This window comes from Sapajus apella, unplaced genomic scaffold (genome assembly GCF_009761245.1).
Source record: "Sapajus apella isolate SASKATOON/1434 unplaced genomic scaffold, GSC_monkey_1.0 scaffold30, whole genome shotgun sequence".
NCBI classification, from domain to species: Eukaryota; Metazoa; Chordata; class Mammalia; order Primates; family Cebidae; genus Sapajus; species Sapajus apella.
In genome coordinates this window covers 8,023,122-8,047,204 of record NW_022436970.1, presented here as the reverse complement: position 1 = coordinate 8,047,204, position 24,083 = coordinate 8,023,122, and the positions used below count along the sequence as shown (strand labels likewise).

At 35.4% G+C, this 24,083-nt stretch overlaps 1 protein-coding gene across 5 annotated transcripts in view; it reads left to right on the top strand.

Moving 5' to 3' along the window:
• PIGN (phosphatidylinositol glycan anchor biosynthesis class N) overlaps positions 1–24,083 on the top strand; it is a 143,156-nt gene that overhangs the window by 1,252 nt on the left and 117,821 nt on the right. For 2 of the 5 annotated variants that reach the window (XM_032293665.1, XM_032293664.1), the window contains exon 2: positions 18,434–18,527. Coding sequence is in view for 3 of the 5 variants with exons in the window: in XM_032293661.1 (XP_032149552.1) it covers positions 18,307–18,527 (221 nt within the window). In the remaining 2 variants the exon portion in view is untranslated. Of the gene's footprint in view, positions 1–17,356; positions 17,430–18,274; positions 18,528–24,083 lie in introns of all 5 variants that reach the window. The other 3 variants (XM_032293663.1, XM_032293662.1, XM_032293661.1) reach the window with 2 other exon arrangements.

The following is a 24,083-nucleotide window of genomic DNA, read 5'->3' as shown; positions in this document are numbered from 1 at the left end:
GATCTCTTGACCTCGTGATCCACCCGCCTCGGCCTCCCAAAGTGCTGGGATTACAGGCTTGAGCCACCGCGCCCGGCCCCAAACTATTCTTTATCCACTGTCTCCTGCAACATTTCTGACTCGTTCATTCAGGGCTAGAATCAAGGTTTTGGAACTTTACTGTTTTAAAAGTTGAATGCTTCAGAGAATTTTGATTTCCTTTATGAAGTGTTAGCATATAAAGCATGTATCCTAAGTTTAGAAGATCAACGTTCATCTTTTATGTTATTCCTTGATTATGATCTGAAAACATGAAGGATTTTCCAGTCAATGCGATTAAACTGCTATTTCTTATAACTCCTATTTTTTTCACCCACGAATGGCCACTTCTGCAGATTTTAGATTTCCTTTCTTAGTGTACAGTTTCCAGTAAGCGCCGAAATACATAGCAGCAGTAATAGGACTATCAGGTAAGTGACATATTACATTCGGTGTGTAGTAAACATTCCACAGTAAAGTATCTCCCTTTAGCTCCATGGAAAAATTAAAATAGAGCATCCTTACATAACCTTAGGTCAGGTTATTGGTTTACCTGTAAAGGTATGCCAACAGTTAAGAGTAGGCTTTAATTTCAGTTTACCCAGGCTCAATAAAGTAAAATTCTCATTTGAATGGGACTTTGGGTTTTTTAAATTTTATTTTTGCTAGAAGTTTTTTTAAAAAAATAGTACCAAGAATTTAAAGTATTTTTTATAGGACATTAGTTCCCAATATTTTAATGATAAATATTTGTCTGTGCCATGTATTAAAGAAAAACATGGGGAAAAAATCCCCCACATCGAATCAAAATGGCAAATACCGTATCCTGTTAGAGATTTCTTAGCAAAAGGGATTGCTGATCCGTATTTTAGTTGGGTTTCCCAGAAAGATTAAAATGGAACCAGTTTCTGGAATGTAGGAATGAAGTATTAGTGAATGGCATGGGAAGGGCATGATTAGAAATAGATTGTTTATATACAATATTTCCATCTCTGTGATTGGGAAATTTAGAAATCTCCTGCATTTAGAATTCCTGAAGAGGATTATGCTTATCAGATAGGAAAGCTTAAGTTCAGATCCCAATTCTACTGGTTATTTATTTGAGACCTTGAAAAAGTTACCGAACTTCTCAGCTTCATCTATCAAAGGGGATAGGGAAAGTACACAGAATTGTGAATGTTCTTGTCCCGGTGCCTGGTACCTGCTACACAATAAATGTTACTGTGGTCAGTTATTAATTAATGAAATATTAGTATATGTTGAGAACATTTGACAGGTTTTTAAAAATAAAACTAATGTCAATTTTTTTTGGCAGCGCAAGCCCAAAAAAGCAATTAAGTCAGTAAGGCTGGAAGGGAGTATCTTATTTAGGGTCTCATTTCTAAAGCACAAGTTGAAAATAGATTTAAAATGTTTCCTTAGAGAGTTGTAAGAACTTGCATGTAGAGAAGTTCTTCCTATACAAATCTGTAGTTTTCTACTTCTGTTTCTGCTTCCTATCCTATAACCATGAATTTGTGTGTTTGATCTTGTGTGTTTGAACACTTGTGTGTTATGGGCTTACACCCCATAACAAATCAACTGCCCAGTCTTCCCAGTAGGTACTTTTCTTTCCCACAATACAGAGGTTTGGTTATAAATGAATAATGTATAAGAAGTAGCACACACTGGAATATGAATAATTGCCGATCACTACTTACACCAATGTACTTCTAATAGTGTTGGGGAATTTCCGTTCTGCTTAGTATGATTTTCATTAATGTAGGCCTTTAAAACTAATGTTTCATCTGACTAATGATAGTTATTAAAGCTTGTGCCTTAGCAATGAAGATGTAAAAGATGGCTTTTTTCAAAGCACGTCAATCATTTTAGTATTTAAAAAATTATTCTAGGCTTTAATAGTGTTAAAAGAATGACAAGTAACTTTCTGAATGCAAGTTTTGGTTGATTTGCGCTTTTAGTAATATCTCATATGTTACTGTTTTTCAATGTGTGGTGAACAGCCACAGATAGAAACTAGATAACTTTTATTGGTACATAAATATATCTTTTAATAATTTTAATAGTTATGTGTTTATTTTGGAGGTATTTCTTTTTCAGTAAATCTGAATAAATTGTGATTTTCTTTAAAGAGAACTATTAAGTAATAATATTGTTTAGTATTAAGCAATTAAACTAAAATAAGTAGTGTGTGAATGCTTATATTTTGCAATCACTGCAATTTTATTTACATTAATAGTAAATTACTTTAGCATAAAAGGTTTAGGGTTTTTTTGTTTGTTTTTAAGTATTTTGAATGTTCACATTTTGTTCTGGAGGGACAAAAAACAGAAGTAGGACATCCTCTAGTGGCTATAGTGCATATTGCATTTAACCTTGAAATGATAATTCTAAATAATTTCTTCAGCAAACATTTGAGTCCTTACTAAGTGGATAGGACTATGATGAGTGTTGGAGATGCCCGTCCTGCTGTCATGGAATTGTGGTGAAGTAACAGAGACCGATATTAATACAAACAGTCATAGACAGAGCTATGTAATCACAAACTGAACTAAAAGTTTTCATTTCTGACTTAATCTGCATAGTCCCTGAGGAAGTGATACATGAAATGGAATGTTAGGAGAGAGTGGAAGATAGCTTGCAAGTGCATTCTGCAGAGAGGAATTGAACCTATGAAGGTTTTATAGCAGCAGGACACTTGAGAAAATAAAATCAGGGGCCAGAAATGTAAGATATTACAAAGTAAAGGGGAGTGCTATGAGACAGGGTTAGAAAGGAAGGCAGAGGCTGGTCTATAAAAGACCTTCTTAGCCACATTAAGGATTTTATTCTTGATTAGTATGTGAAAAGGCACTGGAGAGTTTTATGCAAGGGGTCAGATGTTCAGATTTGCATTTTGAAAAAAGGAAAACAATTAATACTCTGGCTATATGGCAAGAAACGGATCAGAGAAGGGTCAGCATATAAAGGGGAGACCTATTCCTGCCTTGTAGGAGTTCGCATAAGAGATGGTCTACATCTTAAACTACAAAGGTGTCAGTAGAGATTAAGACAAATAAATAGATTCAAAAAACACAAACTGGACAATTGTTGGATTAAATAGAGGGGAAGAATAGTATGTAAAGAATGACACCTGTTTCTCAGACTTACATACTTTGTGGGAAGGCGGTGCCACCTCCTGAGATTGTGAGCACTAAGGATTTAGGAGGCAGTAGACAAGGCTCATGAGAAATATTATGAGTTTGGTTTTAAACCTACTCAGTTTGAGTGTCCTTGAAATGTCTATGTAGATTTATGAAGGCTGGACTTACATATGTGGATTTGGAGCTATAATTAGTTGAGACTTTTGCATATAGGTGATAACTGAAGCCATGAATATGATGAAACATGCCAGGATAGAAAGTATACAGTGAGAAGAAAAGATAGCTGAAGACCAAGTTTTGAGTAACTCCAAAATTCAGTGACCAGATAGAGACTGTTCTACATTGGTCAGGGCTGTAGGTGAAAAGCAAAAGCAGTAATGGTCACAGAGGCCAAGTGATGAGAGCCTATTAAAAAGGAGAAGACAGCCAGGCATGGTGGCCCACACCTGTAATCCCAGCACTCTGGGAGGCTGAGGCTGGTGGATCACCTGAGGTCAGGAGTTCAAGACCAGCCTTGCCAACATGGTGAAACCCCGTCTCTACTAAAAATATAAAATTAACTGGGCATGGTGGTGCCTGCGTATAATCCCAGCTACTTGGGAGGCTGTGGCAGGAGAATTGCTTGAACCCAGGAGGTGGAGGTTGTAGTGAGCTGAGATCACACCTCTGTGCTCCAGCCTGGGTAATAGATAGGGCGAGACTCCATGGAAAAAAAAACAAATAAATAAAACTAAAAAGGAGAAGGCAACTGGGCCCAGTGGCTCACACCTGTAATCCCAGCATTTTAGGAGGCCGAGTGAGTAGATGGCTTGAGCCCTGGTGTTCAAGACCAGCCTGAGCAACATAACAAGACCTCATCTCTACAAAAAATTACAAAAATTATGAATGTGGTGAACATGCACCTGTAATCTCAGCTACTTGGGAAGCTGAGGTGGGAGGATCGCTTAGGCCCAGGAAGCTAAGGTTGCTTAGAGGCTGAGACAGGAGAATTACTTAAACCCGGGAGGCGGAGGTTGCAGTGACCTGAGATAGGGCTGTTGCACTTCAACCTGGGTGATGGAGTGAGACTCTGTCTCAGAAAAAAAAAAAAAAAGGAAAATGGAGACTAAAAAATAGCTATTAGATTTTACACTGTTAACTGTCTTCACTTTCCTGTGAGGTAATGAAAATATAGTTTAGGTTGTTTGAGATTTAGGTGGTCAGGAAAAAAAAGAAGTCACACTCACTCTTTTCAAGAAGTTTGACTGTGTTGGGGAGAAAAGGACAATAGATGTTTTAGGTTTTTTATTAATACTGATATTTGTGAGATGTATCATTTTCAGAAATATAGTATTTCATTATGAATAAACAGTTTATCTGTTCCCTATGGTTAGATATTGTTTCTAATTTTTTATTATTACAAAAAGCAAAAGCCAAGATTTGAATGTAAAGGTTTTTTAAACCTGTTTCTTTCTGATGTGTAATTTTATCTTAGTAAATTCTAAACTAGTAGCAGACTAATACTTGTCAGCTTGTTAAAAACATAATCTGATCTCTATCTCACCCCATATACAAATAATTATTTTTATCTCAGAGGACACAAACCGACACAAATAAATGTTAAATAATGAAAGGTAAAAAGCAAAAATCTAAAACTATTAGAAGACTATATGTGACATTAGAACTAGGGAAGTTTTCTTCTATAGTATGAGACACAAACAACTCACCCCAGAAAGGATGAATGTTCGATGAATTTTACTGTGTTAAAGTTGAAAACGTCATTTTAACAAAAGTCCCTATGAACAAAATTTATATATAACTGTGTATATCTAGCTATATATAAACATATACACACATATAATTTTAATGTACAAGTTGAAGTAAAGGCCAACAACCCTAACCCTCTGATCAAAGCATATTAATAGGCAATTGAAAGGAAGGGAGACCCAACTGGCCAATAAAAACATGAAAAAATGTTCATACTCACTCAATACATATTCAGATAACAGGATGCCGATTTTTCCTGTTCAAACTGGCTTAAGGTAAATATGACAGTGTCAAGCAATTGTGGGGATTTAGAGATCTAGAAGCTTTCGTACATTGCTGTAGGGTATCTAAATTATTATGGACACTTTGCCAGTAAAGTTGAAAATTTTGTTTATTAGAGAAATTCCGCGTATAGAGATGGCTTTCAATCTTATTTATCCGTAGAATAATTTGAAATTAAACTTTCACTGCAGGTTATATACATGCAAGAATATAGATGTATGAACATACAGGAAAAAATTAAAGCACACTTTTTCAAAATAATCATGTACAACTTCTGAAGTACTTTGTGATGTGATATATTCTCTAGTTTATCCTATCCTATTGTACTGTATTTTATTTCATTAAAAAAAAAAAAAGGAAGGCTAATTGCAGTCCACCAAATTATTTTGTTGTGGGTCACTACAATTTGTAAAAATTCCAAAAATCTCCAACTTTACCATAAGAGAGCAGCTTAAATGCCATATTATTTGTAATCATGACAAACTGCAAGCAATGTTGATCAGCAGGATAAAGTTGAAATAAATTGTAGTAGAGTCACATAATAGAATATGTGTCTTGCATGTTTGAGATCGTTTATAAGACTTTTTTGGTAGTACCGATTAGAATAAGCTTATAAAAGAAATAATGGCTTTGCATCTATACTGGTAAAAATTAATTTACAAGTAAGGTGGGGAAAGCAGTATTGGAAAGGCTGACGATTATAATATTAATGTAATCTTGTAGAATGTTACATGGCTTTTATTTACTTATGTATTTATTTTGAGACAGTGTCTTACTTTGTCACCCATGCTGGCGTGCGATGGCACGATCTTGGCTCACTGGCAGCCTCGATCTCCGGGGTTCAAGCAACCCTCCTGCCTCAGCCCCACAAGTAGCTGGGACTACAGGCATGCGCCACTATGCCTGGCTAATTTTTAAAATATTTTTTATAGAGATGGAGTTTCACCATATTGCCCAAGGTGGCCTCAAACGCCTAAGCTCTAGTGATCCACCTGCTTCAGCCTTATAAAGTGCTAGGATTACAGGTGTGAGCCACCAGGCCTGTTCGACAGTTAGCTTTTAATTGCACAATTGAGTGGGTTTAAAATATATATTCTTCATATAGAAGAACATCAATTTATGTAGATGCCTCATGCTCTCAGGAGGTGGAGTGTAACTCCTCGCTCTGTAAGTGTTGGCTTCACATAGTTATTTCCTGCCAAAGAGTATAGTATGAAATGGGGAAACAAGGTGAACTTTATGGTGGAGAAACCTAACAAACCGCCTCAGCCAACTGATCAAGTTTCATATTAACAGTTTGGTAAGTCATGTTGACAGTACCTTTGATATGATGTGAAGAAAATGGTACTTTATGTGTGTATATATGTTTCCTCTTCTGAACCCATAACCCCAGTCTAAACATGGGAAAAACATCAGATAAATCCCAATAGCAAGATATTATACAAAATCTCTGATCAGTACTCCTCAAAACTCACAAGGTCATCAAAACAAGCAAAGTCTGAGAAATTATCACAGCCAAGAGAAGCCTAAGGAGACATAATAACTAGCTGCCCTGTGGCATCCTGGTTGAGTTTCTGGAACAGAAAAAGGGTATGAGATATAGAGAAAGGATTTTGAACTCAAGTGGGCATGAATCATCTAAAGAACTAACAAACTCTATTCTACTTGCCATGAGAAAGCTTGCAAATTAGTTCTTATATGGGATTTTGTAAAGTCACATATAGTTTACAATTAACAATGACATAAATTATGATGAAAAATGTATACCATAGAATAATAAGCAAATGAACTAGTGCTAATTATATGGTTTAATAATTTATTTGATAATCTTGTATGCAGGCCCCAACCACTATCTTATAGTTTTTCTTTTTTTTCTTCTTTTTTTTACAGTGGGTCTCACCATGTTCCCAGGCTAGCCTTGAACTCCTAGGCTCTAGCAATCCTCCTATCTCACCCTCCTAAGTAGTTGGGACTACCAGCTCTGTCTTAAGTTTTGGCTGGTTTTACTTCACATCACAGGTTTGTGTATTTTTAGTCAATGTTGTAAGTGGTTAAGGACACAATCTCTAGGTGACATTACAGAAAATGGCAGAGTAGGGTGGTTTATTAACAGGTTAGTTTTTCCCCTGAAACAAACATAAGGGGGCAAAGTGATAGGATCAGCTCTTTTGGGATTCTAAAATCTGGTCTGACATTTATGGCAACCAGGAGACTGCATAATGAAAAAGAGGGCAGCTGAATTTCAGTAAGAGTGTGCTGGGCATTTAATTCACTGGACTACTATCCTCATTCACCATTGTGGCAATAGCAGCAGCTGTGGGGACTATGGCCCACATTCCTGGTGTGACTTGCTTGTATTTAGTATGGACTTTGTTCTTAAAATACTGTGGCTGTGCATTTTGACCTGTCTAGTGATTTCCTGAGTGACCAATGTAGAGGCTGAATTTTGTCCCAACCTTATCCCCCCCAAAATTTACATGTAACACATGCCCAGGAAAAACCTGAGAGGTCCTTAGGCTTCTGCCTTTGGCAGATCTGTGAGCTCTAGACAAGCAGAAGGTGAAGGCTAAGACAGAAGTGTGGCCAAGCGTAGTGAGAGAGTACTTCAGCTGAGAGCCAGACTACAAAAACTTGGGAGAGTACTATTTGTTTTAGTTTTAGGCACATAAGGAAATCTAAATCTGCCATTAGCTGATCACTAATATGACAAAACAGAGACTTTAATGACCATAAACAAAAGGAATAAAGTCTTCGTAAAAATAGTTTGGAAAAGTTACAAAATAAAAGGCTTAACCCCTCAAAAATCAAAAGAAAATGCTGGAATTCTAGAATCTAATTTCCAGAATTACTGCATCATAATATTCAAAATGCAAATTTCAACAGAAAGTTACAAAAAACCCTACAAAGACTCAGGAAAGGATGGCCTAGTCACAGAAAAAATAAATAAATGGATGGAAGCCACCGCTGAGGAAGTCCTGACCTTGGACTTAGTAGACAAAGATGTTAATCATCTGTCTTAAATATGTCAAAATGCTATGGCAAACCATAGACGAAGAACTAAAGGAAGTCAGGAAAGTAATGTATGAACAAGATAAGAACATCAATAAAGAGATAGGAATTATTAAAATGAACCAAATAGAAATACTGGAGCTTAACAGTACAGTAATTGAAACAAACTGTTCACAAGAGAAATTCAGCAGCAAATTTGAACAGGTAGAAGAAAGAATCAGTGAACTTGGAGATGGGGCAATTGCAATTATAGGAGCAGAAAGAAAAGGGAATGGAGAAAAGTGAACCAAGCCATATGGACACCATCTTTAATTCATAAGCTTTTTAGTATGATTTATTCCAATGTGAACATTAAATCATTTATAGTCTATAAGTTTAGCAAATGTTTGACAAGAACAAAGGTTACCTAAAATCAGAGCTAGCCATAAAACTTATAGTGGTTTATAGCTATAACAGTATACATTTTAAGTATAGATTCAGGCTTCATTTTTTTCTTTTTTTACTTTGTATTTAAAAATAATTTTTAGATCCATGGAAAAGCTGCAAAAACAGTACAGAGTTCTAGCACACCCTTTACTCAATTTCACCTAATGTAAACATCTTATGTAAACATAGTACAATGACCAAAACCAGTACATTAATATTTGTATAATACTATTAACTACAGATCTTAGTTGAAGTTATCTAGTTTTTCCACTATTGTCTGTCTTCTCATCCACTTTCCCTTGTTGTGTTTAGGTAAGTTTCTTTAATCTTCTCCATTCTTTTACAGAATACTTGTCCATTATTTTGTAGACTGTCTCAATTTGGGCTTATCTGATATATTACCATTAATAGATTGAGATTATGCTTTTTTAACAAGCCAAGACTACCATGTTTTGCCTTTCTCTGTGCATCCGATCAGGGTTACGTGATGTTAGTGTGTCTTACTGTCGGTTATGTTAACCATGACCACTTGGCTAAATGGTGTCTTTTCTCCATTGTTAGTATTTCGCCCTTTGTAAGGAATAAATATTTAGACAAGATTCTTTACGACTCCAAATGCCCTGTTTCCCTGAAACTTTGATCCATTGATTTTTGCATTTATCAATGGATCTTGGTGGCAATAATTACTGTCATGTTTGCCTAGTTGTAATTTTATATCTCCCTCATTCCTGCTACCTGTATTAATTGAAATTCTTCTGTAAAAAAGAGATATGGGATTCTAAACTCATTAATATCTCATTGTGTTCGGGTAGAGATAAAGATAATAAGTCATTACTCGATGAAGCTGTTCTCTCTAACACAATGTTAGAGAAAATTATCAATTAGCAACTGTGTTCTCACTTGATTTTCCTTTCTGGAATTTTAGATACTATTTTATAGCCTATTGATATATATAATTATTTAATATATCTCATGTTAAAGTTATTTAAAAATAAAAATTGCCTGAAACTTCTTGTTCATTTTTTACACCTTTTCTTTATCTGAAATTTGAGACAATAGAGCCTATACTTCCTGATTGGAAAGATTAATTAGCTAATGATGGTTCCTAATATACCTAGGGGGAATTTTACAAGCTTTCAAGGACTTTTTATTAGCTCTCTTCCTGCCGTCTTCCCAAAAATAAATAAAATTTCTCTTTGACTTGATGCTGCATTAACTGCACTTTTCAGCGAACTGGGGGAAAATAAATAAAGTTCAAACATAAACTCATTCCACCAATGAATCATAAAGTCACACCATTAGGTGGGGGTGAGCGTGAGTGAACAGAAAGGCAGCCATTGCCTTCATTCTAGCTTATATTCTTATCTGAGGATACATATTAGAAACATACATTTTGGGTGTGGTGGTTTACACCTGTAATCCCAGCACTTTGGAGACCAAGGTGGGAGGTGATAGGATGCCATCATGAGGCGGGAGAGGGATGCAGGGCCATGAAGGTAGTGGAAGAAGATTAGGGTATTATTCTTGGAACAATGGAAAGCCGCTCACATACTTTAAGAAGGGAAAAGATGTAATCTAATTTGCATTGAAAGGGAAAAAAGTGGAAATTTTATGGGGAATGGATTGAAGACCTTTAATCTGAGTTTTGGGATCAGTACCTGTGTATAAAATTCTTGAAGAATAATTAGAATGAAGTATATGAAATTTACTACACTTTGTAGCATGAAATATATAATTAGAGGAAGGGAGAAACTTAGTTTTCTGCAGTTTGGTAGGGAAGCCATTTGTAAGTTGTTGAAGATGTCCAGGTGAATAAAATGGATTTATGTGATGGCAGTGAATGTGGAGAAGTAAAAACGAGTTCTTTTGAAAGCAGAATTCAAATGGACACTGAGAAATAGTAAATGTATAATGTTTATGTCATTTGTATTTAGTAGTAATGAACACTGCAAGTCTGTAATCAAGAAATTATGATATTAATTTGATTAGTGGAGTTGTTTTCAGAGCCTCTTAAAAGTTTTTTTGGGGGGGAGGGGATTGAATTGCATAACTGTTTAAAAATGGTCTCATTGTCTCATAGCCATGATTTTTATAGGAACTAAGTAACTTGCGTAGGACATTCAATTTTTTGTTCAGCTAGTTGCTACATGTTTTTTAAAAATATTGTTGAGTACTTACCTAAAGCACTTTTAAAAATAATGCATTAGCGTTAACTGATTTAATAAAATAATAATGTTGGGAATTTAATAGGATCAGAAAAAACATGAATAATATAAGCTTCCGTTGCATAATGCAATGGTTAAGAGTAAATGCATCTATGATGGTACTTAAGTCTTTATAATTGTTTACTCGTTTAACTTACCTAATTAGATTTTATTGCTGCATATTAAATAACAGTATGAGCCAAGACCTCACTTCATGTCTCTGGCCTTCAGCTTCTTTTGTAAAATCAAAGACTGACTCAATTGCCTTTGCTTTCTAATACATCATTTCTTAATATGGGCAACAAACATTTACTAAGGAGCTATTAATGGGTCAGTCACAGGTGGAAGAATGTTGTGAATATAGAAGTGACTGGGACTGTGTCTAAAAGATCATATAATTTACTATGGAAAACTGAAAAAGCAAATAATTACAGCAGTGAACTAAGAGCTACTATGGATGTGTTTCTAAGGTAGACAATGGGAAGATGAGAAATGATCAGTTTTAATAGTGAAATTGTGGAAGGCATTTTAGCTTTTGCAGCCTATTTGTTGCTGTTCCTTGTGTTCCAATTGAAAAGGATGGGCCGGGCGCGGTGGCTCAAGCCTGTAATCCCAGCACTTTGGGAGGCCGAGGCGGGTGGTTCACGAGGTCAAGAGATCGAGACCATCCTGGTCAACATGGTGAAACCCCGTCTCTACTAAAAATACAAAAAATTAGCTGGGCATGGTGGCGCGTGCCTGTAATCCCAGCTACTCGGGAGGCTGAGGCAGGAGAATTGCCTGAACCCAGGAGGCGGAGGTTGCGGTGAGCCGAGATCGAGCCATTGCACTCCAGCCTGGGTAACAAGAGCGAAACTCCGTCTCAAAAAAAAAAAAAAAAAAAAAAAGAAAAGAAAAGAAAAGGATGAAGGGAGAGAATTAATTAAGAGGTTGAATTGCTGGAATTTAGTGACCATATGACTATTCCTGTTTCATAATGTTTAGTTTGTCTTTGTGAAATAAAACTGAAGTGTTATCATTTACTGGGTACCAAGTGTTGGGCTAGGTATTTGATGTATGTTTATTCTAATCCTCACAACCATTTTTGCAGTAAATTGGTATTATCTGCATTTTACAGGTAAGAAATACAAAGTTCAGGTAATTTTAGTAATGTATCTAATGTCAGAATTTGCTAAGGACATGATATCCAAGCCCATCCAAAATTGACACCACGGCCAGGTGCGGTGGCTTACACATGTAATCCCAGCACTTTTTGGGAGGCTGAGATGAGAGGATTACTTCGGCTCAGGAGTTCAAGACCAACCTGGGTGACATAGTGAGACTGGTCTCTACAAAAAATAAAATAAAATTAGCCAGGTGTAGTTGTACACCCTGTAATCCCAGCTACTTGGGATCGAGTCGTCTGAGCCTCAGAAGTTGTGCTGCTGTACTCTAGCCTGGGTGGCAGAGTGAGACCACTGTCTTAAAAATAAATAAATAAACTAACAAAATAAACACCAAGTTGCCTTTTAAAACTTTGTAGACCACAGCCTGATAAATGGCTGGATAGAGTTACTGTCAAAATCCTTGTTATTTACAGAGTTTATTTGCATGATTTGGATCACCAATAAGAAGTCCCAATCTTAATTACCAATTCGGCCGGAAAATATATCATTGTCTTTTCTATTGCTTTCTTCAGAATAATGTAAAGTCAACGATTTACAGTTAGATTTAAAAAATATGAGTTGGGTTGCTTCACAATCTAGTTATTTTTACTACTGCTAATATTTTATGTTTGTATGGTATCATTGGGGAGTCTACTTATTTCCCGTGATACTTCTTGTTTTGTTTTGTTTTGTTTTGAGACAGAGTCTCCTTCTGTTGCCCAAGCTAGAGTGCAGTGGCTCCATCTTGGCTCACTGCAGCCTCTGCCTCCTAGGTTCAAGTGATTCTCCTGCCTTAGCCTCCTGTGTAGCTGGGACTACAGGCACGCGTCTCCATGCTCGGCTAATTTTTGTATTTTTAGTAGAGATGGGATTTCACCATATTGGCCAGGATGGTCTCGATCTCCTGACCTTGTGATCTGCCCGCCTTGGCCTCCCAAAGTGCTGGGATTACAGGCGTGAGCCACTGCGCCAGCCTATTTCCCACAATACTATAATGGAGTAGGGCTGATGGTATCCTTTTTTATGGATAAGGAAACAGTAACAGTGACTTTACTAGAATCCCACTCTTATGTAACAGAGCTATATTTTTATGTTGGCTATTACAACTTTAAGATGGTCAAAGTTCCCAAATAAAATGTTTCGTTACTTCAATAAACCTTGGAAAATGTATGATTTAGTAACTCTGATACTTAGCAAAGCTGTGCAGTGGCAGATGGGACAAGAAAGAACATAAGCCCAGGGAGTTATTTGTAAATGCAAATGCATGTTTACAAATACATCTTAATGTACTTAACTTATAAGTACATTAAGAAGAGTACAAAGATTTATTTCTATGATAAAGAGGAGGTGTTTAAATCAAAATGAACATCTGTGAATCTAAATATTCCGTATGTACTTTAGCTCTGGTTAGAGTTTAAGATCTAACTGAAAGGAATTAGGTACTTGAAAATGATTTATTTTGAACAACTAAATGTGGTACTTGACCCTAGACTGGGTCCTGGACTGCAGGATGGAAAAAAAGGATAACAGGTAAATATTATGGACAATTTTAGTCAATGAATTTGAAAATTTAGATGAAATGGACAAATGGATAAATTCCTTAAAAACTACGAAAGCTTACTCAAGAAGTGGTAGATAATCTGAGTGTGTGTGTGTGTGTGTGTGTATATCTATACCTGTATATATGAAGACCTTATATTTTTAGTTAAAAACCTTCCCACAAAGAAAACCCTAAGCCAATTGTTTCATTGGTGAATTTTGTTACTCAATAAAGGAAGAAATAATACAGATTTTATACAAAATCTTCCAAAAAGTACAAGAAGGTACAGTAAGTATTTCCCAACTCATTGTCTGATACCAAAACCAGAGAAAGATACAAGAAAGGGAAATTATCATCTTATATCTTTCATAAACTTTGCTGTAAAAAAATGGAAAAATTTTAACTAAGACCAACAATATATAGAAAGAATAATACTAAATGACTAAGTGGGGTTTATTCTGGGAATGTAAGATGCATTTAACATTTGAAATTTGATCAATGTCATTTATCACATTAACAGGCCAAAATAGAAAAATCAGGTGGTCATAATTATCTCAGTAGATGCAACAAAAAGCATTTGACAAAATCCAACATCTATTCATGATTTAAAGCTGTCAGCATATTAGGAGTAAAAGGAAACTTCCTCAGCCTAACTGAGGGAATCTACAAAAACCTGGAAAAGTGACAGCTTTCATCCTAATATTGGAAACAAGGCAAGGATTTCTGCTGTAACCACTTCTATTCAACATCATACTGGAGATCCTAGATAATACAAAATGCATAAGATGTAAATAAAATACATAAAGATTGACAAGAAGTACAACTGTCGTTATTCATAGGTAGCATAATTATTTTTTTCTATGTTAAAGGATGTAAAGTGAAAAGCATATACACAGAAGCCACCATAACAGTTGATCGATGTTGCAGGGTACAGGGCTAATATAGAAAAATCAATGTTGATTTAAGAATTAACAAGGAGAAATTGGTATAAAAGCAGTACAATAGTACCAAAAATGAAATTTGTAAAGATGGGCTTTAAAAATGATGTACAAGACCTATCCATTTGAAACTGCATATCCTTTACTCTTTAATTAGGGAAATTAAAGAAGATCTAAATAAATGGAGAGTAATACTGTATTCCTGGACAGAGAGACTAAATATTGTTATCAGTTCTTCCCCAATTGGTCTGTTTATTTAACTCTGTTCCAAACAGAATGTCATCATGCTTTTTTAGAGATATTGACATTTCTTCTGCAGCTTCCTTACCTCTCTCAGCCTTCACAGAATTGAAGAGAGGTAGGGTCTTACTCTAAATTAGGCTTTGGCTTGAGGAAATGTGGCTGGTTTGATTTTCTAAACAGACCACTCACATTTTCTTCATGTCAGCAATAAAACTGTTTCACTTTATTATCATTCATGTAGTCAGTGGAGTAGCACGTTTAATATTCTTCAAGAACTTTTCCTTTGCATTTACAAACTGAATAACTGGAACAGGAGCCCTAGCTTTCAGCCTGTCTTGGCTTTCGAAATGCCTTCTTCACTAAGCTTCATCATCTCTAACTTGAGAGACATGGGACTCTTTCTTTCACTTGAGCGCTTATGAGGCCATTGTAGGGTTATTAATTGGCCTAATTTCAATTTAGTTGTGCTTTGGAATAGCAGGGTTCAAGAAGAGGGAGAGAGTTGGGGATGACCAGTTGGTGGAACAGTCGGAACACACGCAACATTTATTAAGTTTGCTGTTTTATATGTAATTGTTTCAAAACAATTATAATCATAACATCAAAGATCACTGATCATAGATCAACTTAACTGATAATAGTAATGAAAAAGTTTGAAATAGTTGCAAGAATTATAAAATATGACACAGAGACATGAAGTAAGCAGATATTGTTGGAAAAATGGCACCGATATACTTACTTAAAGCTAGGTTGCCTCAAACTATCAATTTGTAAAAATAAATCTGCAAAGAGCAATGAAGCACAATAAAATGTGGTATGCCTGCATCTAGAATATATTAAAAACCCTTATGATTCCATAACAAGAAGACAATCTAATTAAAAAATTAAATCCATACAAATGATAGGTGAGTAAGCCTATGGAAAGATACTCAATAACATTAATCATTAGGGAAATTATATTAAAATCACAACAAGTTACCACTACACACCCACTTCAGATAAAGTTTAAAAGATTGACAATGCCAGGTATTGCTGAGGATTAGAGCTACTGAAACTCTCATATGCTGCTGGTAGGAACGTAAAAAGGTACAACAATTTGGAAAACAATGAATTTGTCAGTTTCTGAAAAAGTTAAACATGGCTGGGCACAGTGGCTCACACCTGTAATCCCAGCAACTTTGGGAGAGTTTTATAAGATGAAAAGTTCTGGAGATTGGTTGTATAACACTGAATATATTTAACACTACCGAAGTCTGTACTTTAAAATGTCTAAAATGGTAAATGTAATGTGAATTTTTTAACAATTAAAAAAAATCCCCAAACCCAAAATGTTTTATGTTCTAGGAACAGTATTATGTCTCTGTCCTGGGCAAAATGAGATAAGATATAGCCTTATGGAGACCTGTAACTTTAAACATAGATGTTCCTTAAAAGGTAATCTTTTTGAACAGATGACGATAAACCTGGAGGGTAAATTTAGAATATAGATATTTTTGCATTTCTTCTTCTTCATATTCTGAGGGAATTTTAAGTAGTTGGCCCAACAAAATGCTCTTGAAGCAAAATCAGAAACAAAAAATCCCATGTTCTATAAAGGTAACTAATCTAGGTTTCTTCAGGGACCAGAACACCATGCAAATATTGGCTTTGAAAATAACATAATAAAGGTTATCTCCAACAGGAAAATACAACTGGGTCAGGTTTATTATTAGTTGTACTGTAGTCCTTTTTTCACTGGGACCTTTGTGTTGTCTGTAGAGTAGAAAAGGTCCAATGTCTAAAAAAACTCTAGTAATCAAAAGAGCAAGTCATGAAGAACTGTAACTGGGAAATCAGAACACACCCTTACTGACTAGCAGGCAAGCAAATAAAAATGGACATAAATTTAAAGTACTGTAATACTACTGATGCACTAAAAAGATTACTGTTAAAAGTTCAAAACTTTCAGATTTGGGTACTTTTTTTTACACATTTCTAATGGAATTGTAAATTGGTTTGGTAATTTGAAGAATTTTTTCACAATCTTTGAACCTTCGATTCTACATTAAGAATTATATTTAAGGAAATAACACAAATATATTCAAAATTATTTTACATTCACATTGATAATTTAGCATTTAATGTTCATTAGGTTGTTTAGTGAAAATATGAAATTTACTTTGAAAAAAAATTAAGGATAGTGATTATTATTCTAAACTGAATCAGAAAATGGAAAGTTAATTTATAGTCGCATGAAAGAGAGGAGGGAATATGCTATATGACGAGTAAAGATTCTCTTTGTTAGTTAGCTATGAGATACAAAACAGCATCTACTCACTAAAGAATTTTTGTACTTTGTAGAATATCTTTGATATTTAGTTGACCCTTGGTTCTCAGAAAATCAGTGGCTTGTAATTTGACCTTTTGCTCTGTTGTGTTTTCTTTTTTATAATCTGCTTGACTTTAATGAGTATTTTTCCAATGTTTCATTTGTTTTTGCAAGGTATTTTGCCATCCTTTTTTCCCATGATGTGATTCTTCACGCCAAGAAGAAAAAGATGTGTCCGTAGTTAAAATTACCTCGTCTTTGGTGTTTTTCAGCCTAGGACCACTATATGTAGCTAATGCTATTATATTACAAGTAAGACAAGTTCCAATACTTTTTTTTCCCCTTGACCTGCAGAGATTCACCAATAGCAAATTACAGACTGGCTTGGAAAGCAACCCATGTTCAGTTTGATCTCGGCAGTTTAATGGTGTATTCCTTTACAGTATTATTTAAATGTTTTATATTGCGTTTTCTTCCTTATGTATTTGTAAGTTCATCAGCTCTGTGATGAACTCACAGAGAATTCGATACTCTCTGTAGTACCCCAGCACCCAATTATGCATGTGATGTGTGCACAGAACATTTTTATTGAATGGTTAAAATGTAACCTCTTTGATTGATTCAGGAAACTAAAATAAAATGTTTTTTAACAAGTACAAATTTTCTGAAGCACAGATGAAATTTAACTTAATATGATTCTGCCAAATGTGATGGAATGCATGTTTCCTGCTTAATGTAATAATAGTCAAGAGAGCCAGAATACCCCTGAGCTGATTACCGAAGTAGGAAGAAAAAAAAATCACAAACATTTAAATAAATTAAATCAATTCACAAACATCTAAATAATTATAAATTATTTAAATAATTAAAAATGCTTTATTAGCAATGATTGTCATATGGACAACCAAGAGTTGCACGAGTTATATTTTCTGTCTTTTTGTAGGATTTGACTTGGTTGAACACTAACTCTTTTTAGGGCTGATTTAATTTTTTATTTGTTCTTTGGTCCTGTGTTAATTTTTATGAGCTTATTATGCATTTAAATTCAATATAGTTTATTTGTCCCAATTACTTATTCTATTTGAACTTTTTCCTTGGATGTACTTTATTATGTATTTGATTTCAGTATTATGTCACATTATTAAATAATGCTTATTGTTACCACCACAAATGAAAGTAAAGTTGTGAGTTATATAATAATTAAAAATATATGTGAAAATACATATGATCACATTAAGATTTACCTCAATTTAATGTTGTTCCCTCTTTCAGCTGTTCTTGAAGACTAATTAGTTACACTGGACATGCTGCTGTTCTTTGCTTTGGGATTGCTTGTACATTTTGTGTTCTTTGCCTCCATCTTTGACATTTATTTTACATCTCCTCTGGTTCACGGAATGACTCCTCAGTTTACACCATTGCCTCCTCCAGCGAGAAGATTAGTGTTGTTTGTTGCTGATGGCCTTCGAGCAGACGCACTTTACGAATTAGATGAAAATGGAAACTCTAGAGCACCGTTTATTAGGTAAGCATGTAAACAGATAGAGACATCTCTTAAAATGTTATTCTGAGTTAAGTAAACTGCAAAATATCTTACTGTTTATTGCACACTGGGTACGGGGTGATGATGAGAAAGAGTATAGGGCACTTGTATATTTGCCTTTGTCTTATGGGTTAGCACTAGATGCCAGTTTATTTCCTCTTAGGTATTATTTCTACTGTTGTTGAAGCTGATAACCAGTGAATTGAAATGGATGGGCTTACCCGCTTAAGCTAACTTGTCCTGGTTTCCCTAATCTTAATCACGACTCACTATATTATTTTTTTCTTTAAAAAAACTCTTTATTTTATAAAATAAGGACAAGCATAAATATCAATGAATTACTAATTTCAGTGATGTTTAACTAGAAAATATAGACTTCAAATTAAGATGCAACCTTCTATAAAATAGGATAAAGCCCTTTCAAGTCTATATCACAGTTTAATGTAACTTTGGCTTCTATTAAGTGGCATTTCAACTACACAAAGGAATACATGATAAAAAAAAATTTAATTTATTGGACCTACAAGGTGCCTACAAACAATTGCTCTTTTTCTGATTAGAGGCAACTCCTGAAAAGCCTTCTAATGTTGTTGTGGAGAGATTAAAATCAAATTCTAGAGGAAATTTCTCTAAAATATTCTGTCTTCCCCCATCCCCATCTGTCATCATTACCTCCTATCACTTTACTCTGTTTTATTTTTCTTTATAGTACTTAACATAGTGGAAGTTCCACGAGAGTTGGGACTTATCCACTACTTTATCTCCAGTTCCTGTAGCATAATGGGCAACTAGCAAATATTTGTTGACAGCTAGAAGAGTGGATGAACTTGAATGTTGTGTTGAATTTTCAGAAATAAATTTATGATGGCTCAAAGAAATGCATAACATATAGAGGAATAGAAATAAATGAGTGACTCAAGTTAATAGGGCACATTGAGGGAAAATAAGATCAAACCAAGGTTAAGTACAGCACACAAAAATGTGTAACAAATTTCTATCAGTAATTAAAATATTTGGGTGAATTTCTTAGCTGCCAGAGAAAAGAGAGACACATACTTCATTTCAAAATTAAGAGGATAAAAATATATGGGTAAAATAAAGTCAAGTTTTTTTTGGTGGCACTTGTTTCTCCTTTGGGTCTTAATAAAGGAAACTCTGTGGGCTCAAACAGTTGATGTTTTGTGTTGTATGCCATTGTATATTTACAACTTCAGGAACCCCCTAGTTTCTAAGCTTGTTTTTGAAAGGTTTTGTTTCTTAAAAATGTGATTTAAACTAATGCTTTTAAATAGAGTATTCACATTTCTTTATACCTCCCCTTTCTGTTTAAGTCCAGTTTTCATTATGTAACTCAAGAAGTTGAAGAATATTTCTCTGTTATATTTGGTCCAGTGTTTTTGAAACTGTTTACTTATTATGTATGTATTTCACCAAAACTGCTTTTATTATTAGGTAAGTCAATCATAAAAGAACTGACACCAGTACAGATTTTTCTTCAGAATGTATTGAGAGGCAGATATTTATCTTGAAAAATATTATTGATGAGTTTACTATTTCATAACTTACTGCTCTGCTGGCCTTTCACTTGCAATGCATCACTTGTAGTTTTGCTTTCTTCCCCAAGTTATGCAAATCACTGTGATACAACTTAAATAATGTTGACACCTTTTAGCAACAGAAACTTTTTTCTTGTTTTAATCTCAAATTTGGGGATATAATGGAACTCCAAATTAGTGGTGTAGCCATTTTCCCTCCCCTGAGTTTTTATTTTAAGAATTTTTCAGCTACACAAAAGTTGAAAGGACTATATGATAAACATTTGTATACCCTTGACCTAGTTTGACAATCTTAACCTTTTTTCATAATTGCATTCACTCTGTCCTGCCCCCTCCACTACCTCCACCACAGGGGTACCCATGTGCACCTAGTTTTTTTTTTAATTGTTTTATTTTATTGTACTTTAGGTTCTGTGGTACATGTACAGATCATGCAGGGTTACTGCATAGGTACTTACATGGCAAGGTGGTTTGCTGCCTCCATCCCCACCCCCTGTCACCTACATCTGGCATTTCTCCTCAGGTTACCCCTCCCCAACCTCCTCACTCCCCACTGTCCCTCCCCTAGCCCCTCCACTCAACAGACCCCAGTGTGTGATGCTCCTCTCCCTGTGTCCGCGTGTTCTCATTGTCCAACACCTGCCTATGAGTAAGAACATGTGGTGTTTGATTTTCTGATCCTGTGTCAGTTTGCTGAGAATGATGGTTTCCAGATTCATCCATGTCCCTACTAAGGACATGAACTTATCGTTTTTTATGGCTGCATAGTATTCCATGCAGTATATGTGCCACATTTTCCTTGTCTGATCTGTCATCGATGGGCATTTGGGTTGGTTCCAGGTCTTTGCTATTGTAAACAGTGCTGCAGTGAACATACGTGTGCATGTGTCTTTATAATAGAACGATTTAGAATTCTTTGGTTATATACCCAGTAATGGGATTGCTGGGTCAAATGGAATTTCTATTTCTAGGTCCTTGAGGAATCGCCACACTATCTTCCACAGTGGTTGAACTAATTTACACTCCAACCAACAGTGTAAAAGTGTTCCTACTCTCCAGCATCTGTTGTCTCCAGATTTTTTGATGATTGCTATTCTAACTGGCATGAGATAGTATCTCATTGTGGTTTTGATTTGCATTTTTCTAATGACCAGTGATGATGAACATTTTTTCATATGTTTTTTGGCCTCATACATGTCTTCTTTTGAAAAGTGTCTGTTCATATCCTTTACCCACTTTTAAATGGGTTTGTTTTTTTCTTATAAATCTGCATTAGTTCTTTGTAGATTATGGATATTAGCCCTTTGTCAGATGGGTAGATTTCAAAAAATTTTTCCCATTCTGTTGGTTGCTGGTCCATTCTAATGATTGTTTCTTTTGCTGTACAGAAGCTCTGGAGTTTAATTAGATCCCATTTGTCTATTTTGGCTTCTGTTGTCAATGCTTTTGGTGTTTTAGTCATGAAGTCCTTGCCTATGCCTATGTCCTGAATGGTTTTGCCTAGGTTTTCTTCTAGGATTTTTATGGTGTTAGGTCTTATGTTTAAGTCTTTAATCCATCTGTAGTTAATTTTATTGTAAGGTGTCAGGAAGGGGTCCAGTTTCTGCTTTCTGCACATGGGTAGCCAGTTTTCCCAATACCATTTATTGAACAGGAAATCCTTTCCCCATTGCTTGTTTTTGTTAGCTTTGTCAAAGATCATGTGGTTGTAGATGTGTGGCATTGCCTCTGAGGCCTCTGTTCTATTCTATTGGTCTCTATCTCTGTTTTGGTACCAGTACCATGGTTTTTTGATTACTGTAGCCTTGTAGTATAGTTTGAAGTCAGGTAGCGTGATGCCTCCAGCTTTGTTCTTTTTGCTTAGGATTGTCTTGGCTATGCAGGCTCTCTTTTGGTTCCATATGAAGTTTAAGGTGGTTTTTTTCCAGTTCTGTGAAGAAGGTCATTGGTAACTTGATGGGGATAGCATTGAATCTATAAACTACTTTGTGCAGTATGGCCATTTTCACAATATTGATTCTTCCTAACCATGAACATGGAATGTTTTTCCATCTGTTTGTGTCTTCTCTTATATCCTTGAGCAGTGGTTTGTAGTTCTCCTTGAAGAGGTCCTTTATATCCTTTGTTATTTGTATTCTTAGGTTTTTTATTCTCTTTATAGCAATTATGAATGGGAGTTCACTCTTGATTTGGCTCTCTGTTAGTCTGTTGTTCGTGTGTAGGAATGCTTGTGATTTCTGCACATTGATTTTGTATCCTGAGACTTTACTGAAGTTGCTTATCAGTTTCAGGAGATTTTGGGCTGAGATGATGGGGTCTTCTAAATATACAATCATGCCATCTGCAAATAGAGACAATTTGACTTCCTCCTTTCCTAATTGAATATGCTTTATTTCTTTTTCTTGCCTGATTGCTCTGGCTAGAACTTCCAATACTTTATTGAATAGAAATGGTGAGAGAGGGCATCCCTGCCTAGTGCCAGATTTCAAAGAGAATGCTTCCAAATTTTGCCCATTCAGTATGATATTGGCCGTGGGTTCGTTGTAAATAGCTTTTGTTATTTTGAGATATGTTCCATTGATACATAGTTTATTGAGAGTTTTTAGCATAAAGAGCTGTTAAATTTTGTCAAAGGCCTTTTCTGCATCTATTGAGATAATCACGTGGTTTTTGTCTTTAGTTCTGTTTATTTGTTGGATTACCTTTATAGACTTGTATATGTTGAACCAGCCTTGCATCCCCAGGATGAAGCCTACTCAATTGCAGTCAGTTTGCCATTATTTTACTTAAGATTTTGCATCTGTGTTCATCATGGATTTTGGCCTGAAGTTTTCTTTTTTTGTTGAGTCTCTGCCAGGTTTTGGTATTAGGATGATGTTGGTCTCATAAAATGATTTGAGAAAGATTCTCTCTTTTTGTATTGTTTGGGATAGTTTCAGAAGGAGTGGTATCAGCTCCTCTTTGTATGTCTGGTAGAATTCTGCTGTGAACCTGTATGGTCCTGGACTTTTTTTGGTTGGTAGGCTATTAATTGCTGCCTCAACTTCAGCCCTTATTGGTCTATTCAGGGTTTCAATTTCTTCCTGATTTTGTCTTGGGAGGGTACAAGTGTCCAGGAATTTACCCATTTCTTCCAGGGTTATGTGCATAGTATTCTCTGATGGTAGTTTGTATTTCTGTGGAATCAGCAGTGATATTCCCCTTTATCATTTTTATTGCATCTGTTTGATTTTTCTCTCTTTTATTTTTTATTATCTATTTTGTTGATCTTTTTGAAAAACCACCTCCTGGATGTATTGATTTTTTTCTGAAGGGTTTTTTGTGTCTCTGTCTCCTTCAGTTCTGCTCTGATCTTAGTTATTTCTTGTATTCTGCTAGCTTTTGAGTTTTTTTGATCTTGCTTCTCTAGTTCTTTCAATTTTGAGTGATAGGGTGTCAATTTTAGATCTTTCCTTGCTTCCCACATGGGCATTTATTGCTATAAATTTCCCTCTGGACAGTGCTTTAAATGTGTCCCAGAGATTCTGGTACGTTGTGTCTTTGTTCTTGTTAGTTTCAGAGGACATCTTTATTTCTGCCTTCATTTCATTGTTTATCCAGTTGACATTCAGGAGCCAGTTGTTCAGTTTCCATGAAGTTGCATGGTTCTGAGTTAGTTTCTTACTCATGAGTTCAAATTTGATTGCACTGTGGTCTGAGAGACTGTTATGATTTCTGTTCTTTTGCATTTGCGAAGTGATTTGCTTCCAGTTATGTGGTCAATTTTAGAGTAGGTGTGATGCGATGCTGAGAAGAATGTGTATTCTGTAGATTTAGGGTGGAGAGTTCTGTAGATGTCTATTAGGTCCGCTTGGTCCAGATTTGATTTCAAGTCCTGGATATCCTTGTTAATTTTGTCTCATTGATTTGTCTAATGTTGACAGTGGAGTGTTAAAGTCTCCCACTATTATTGTGTGGGAGTCTAAGTCTCTTTGTAGGTCAT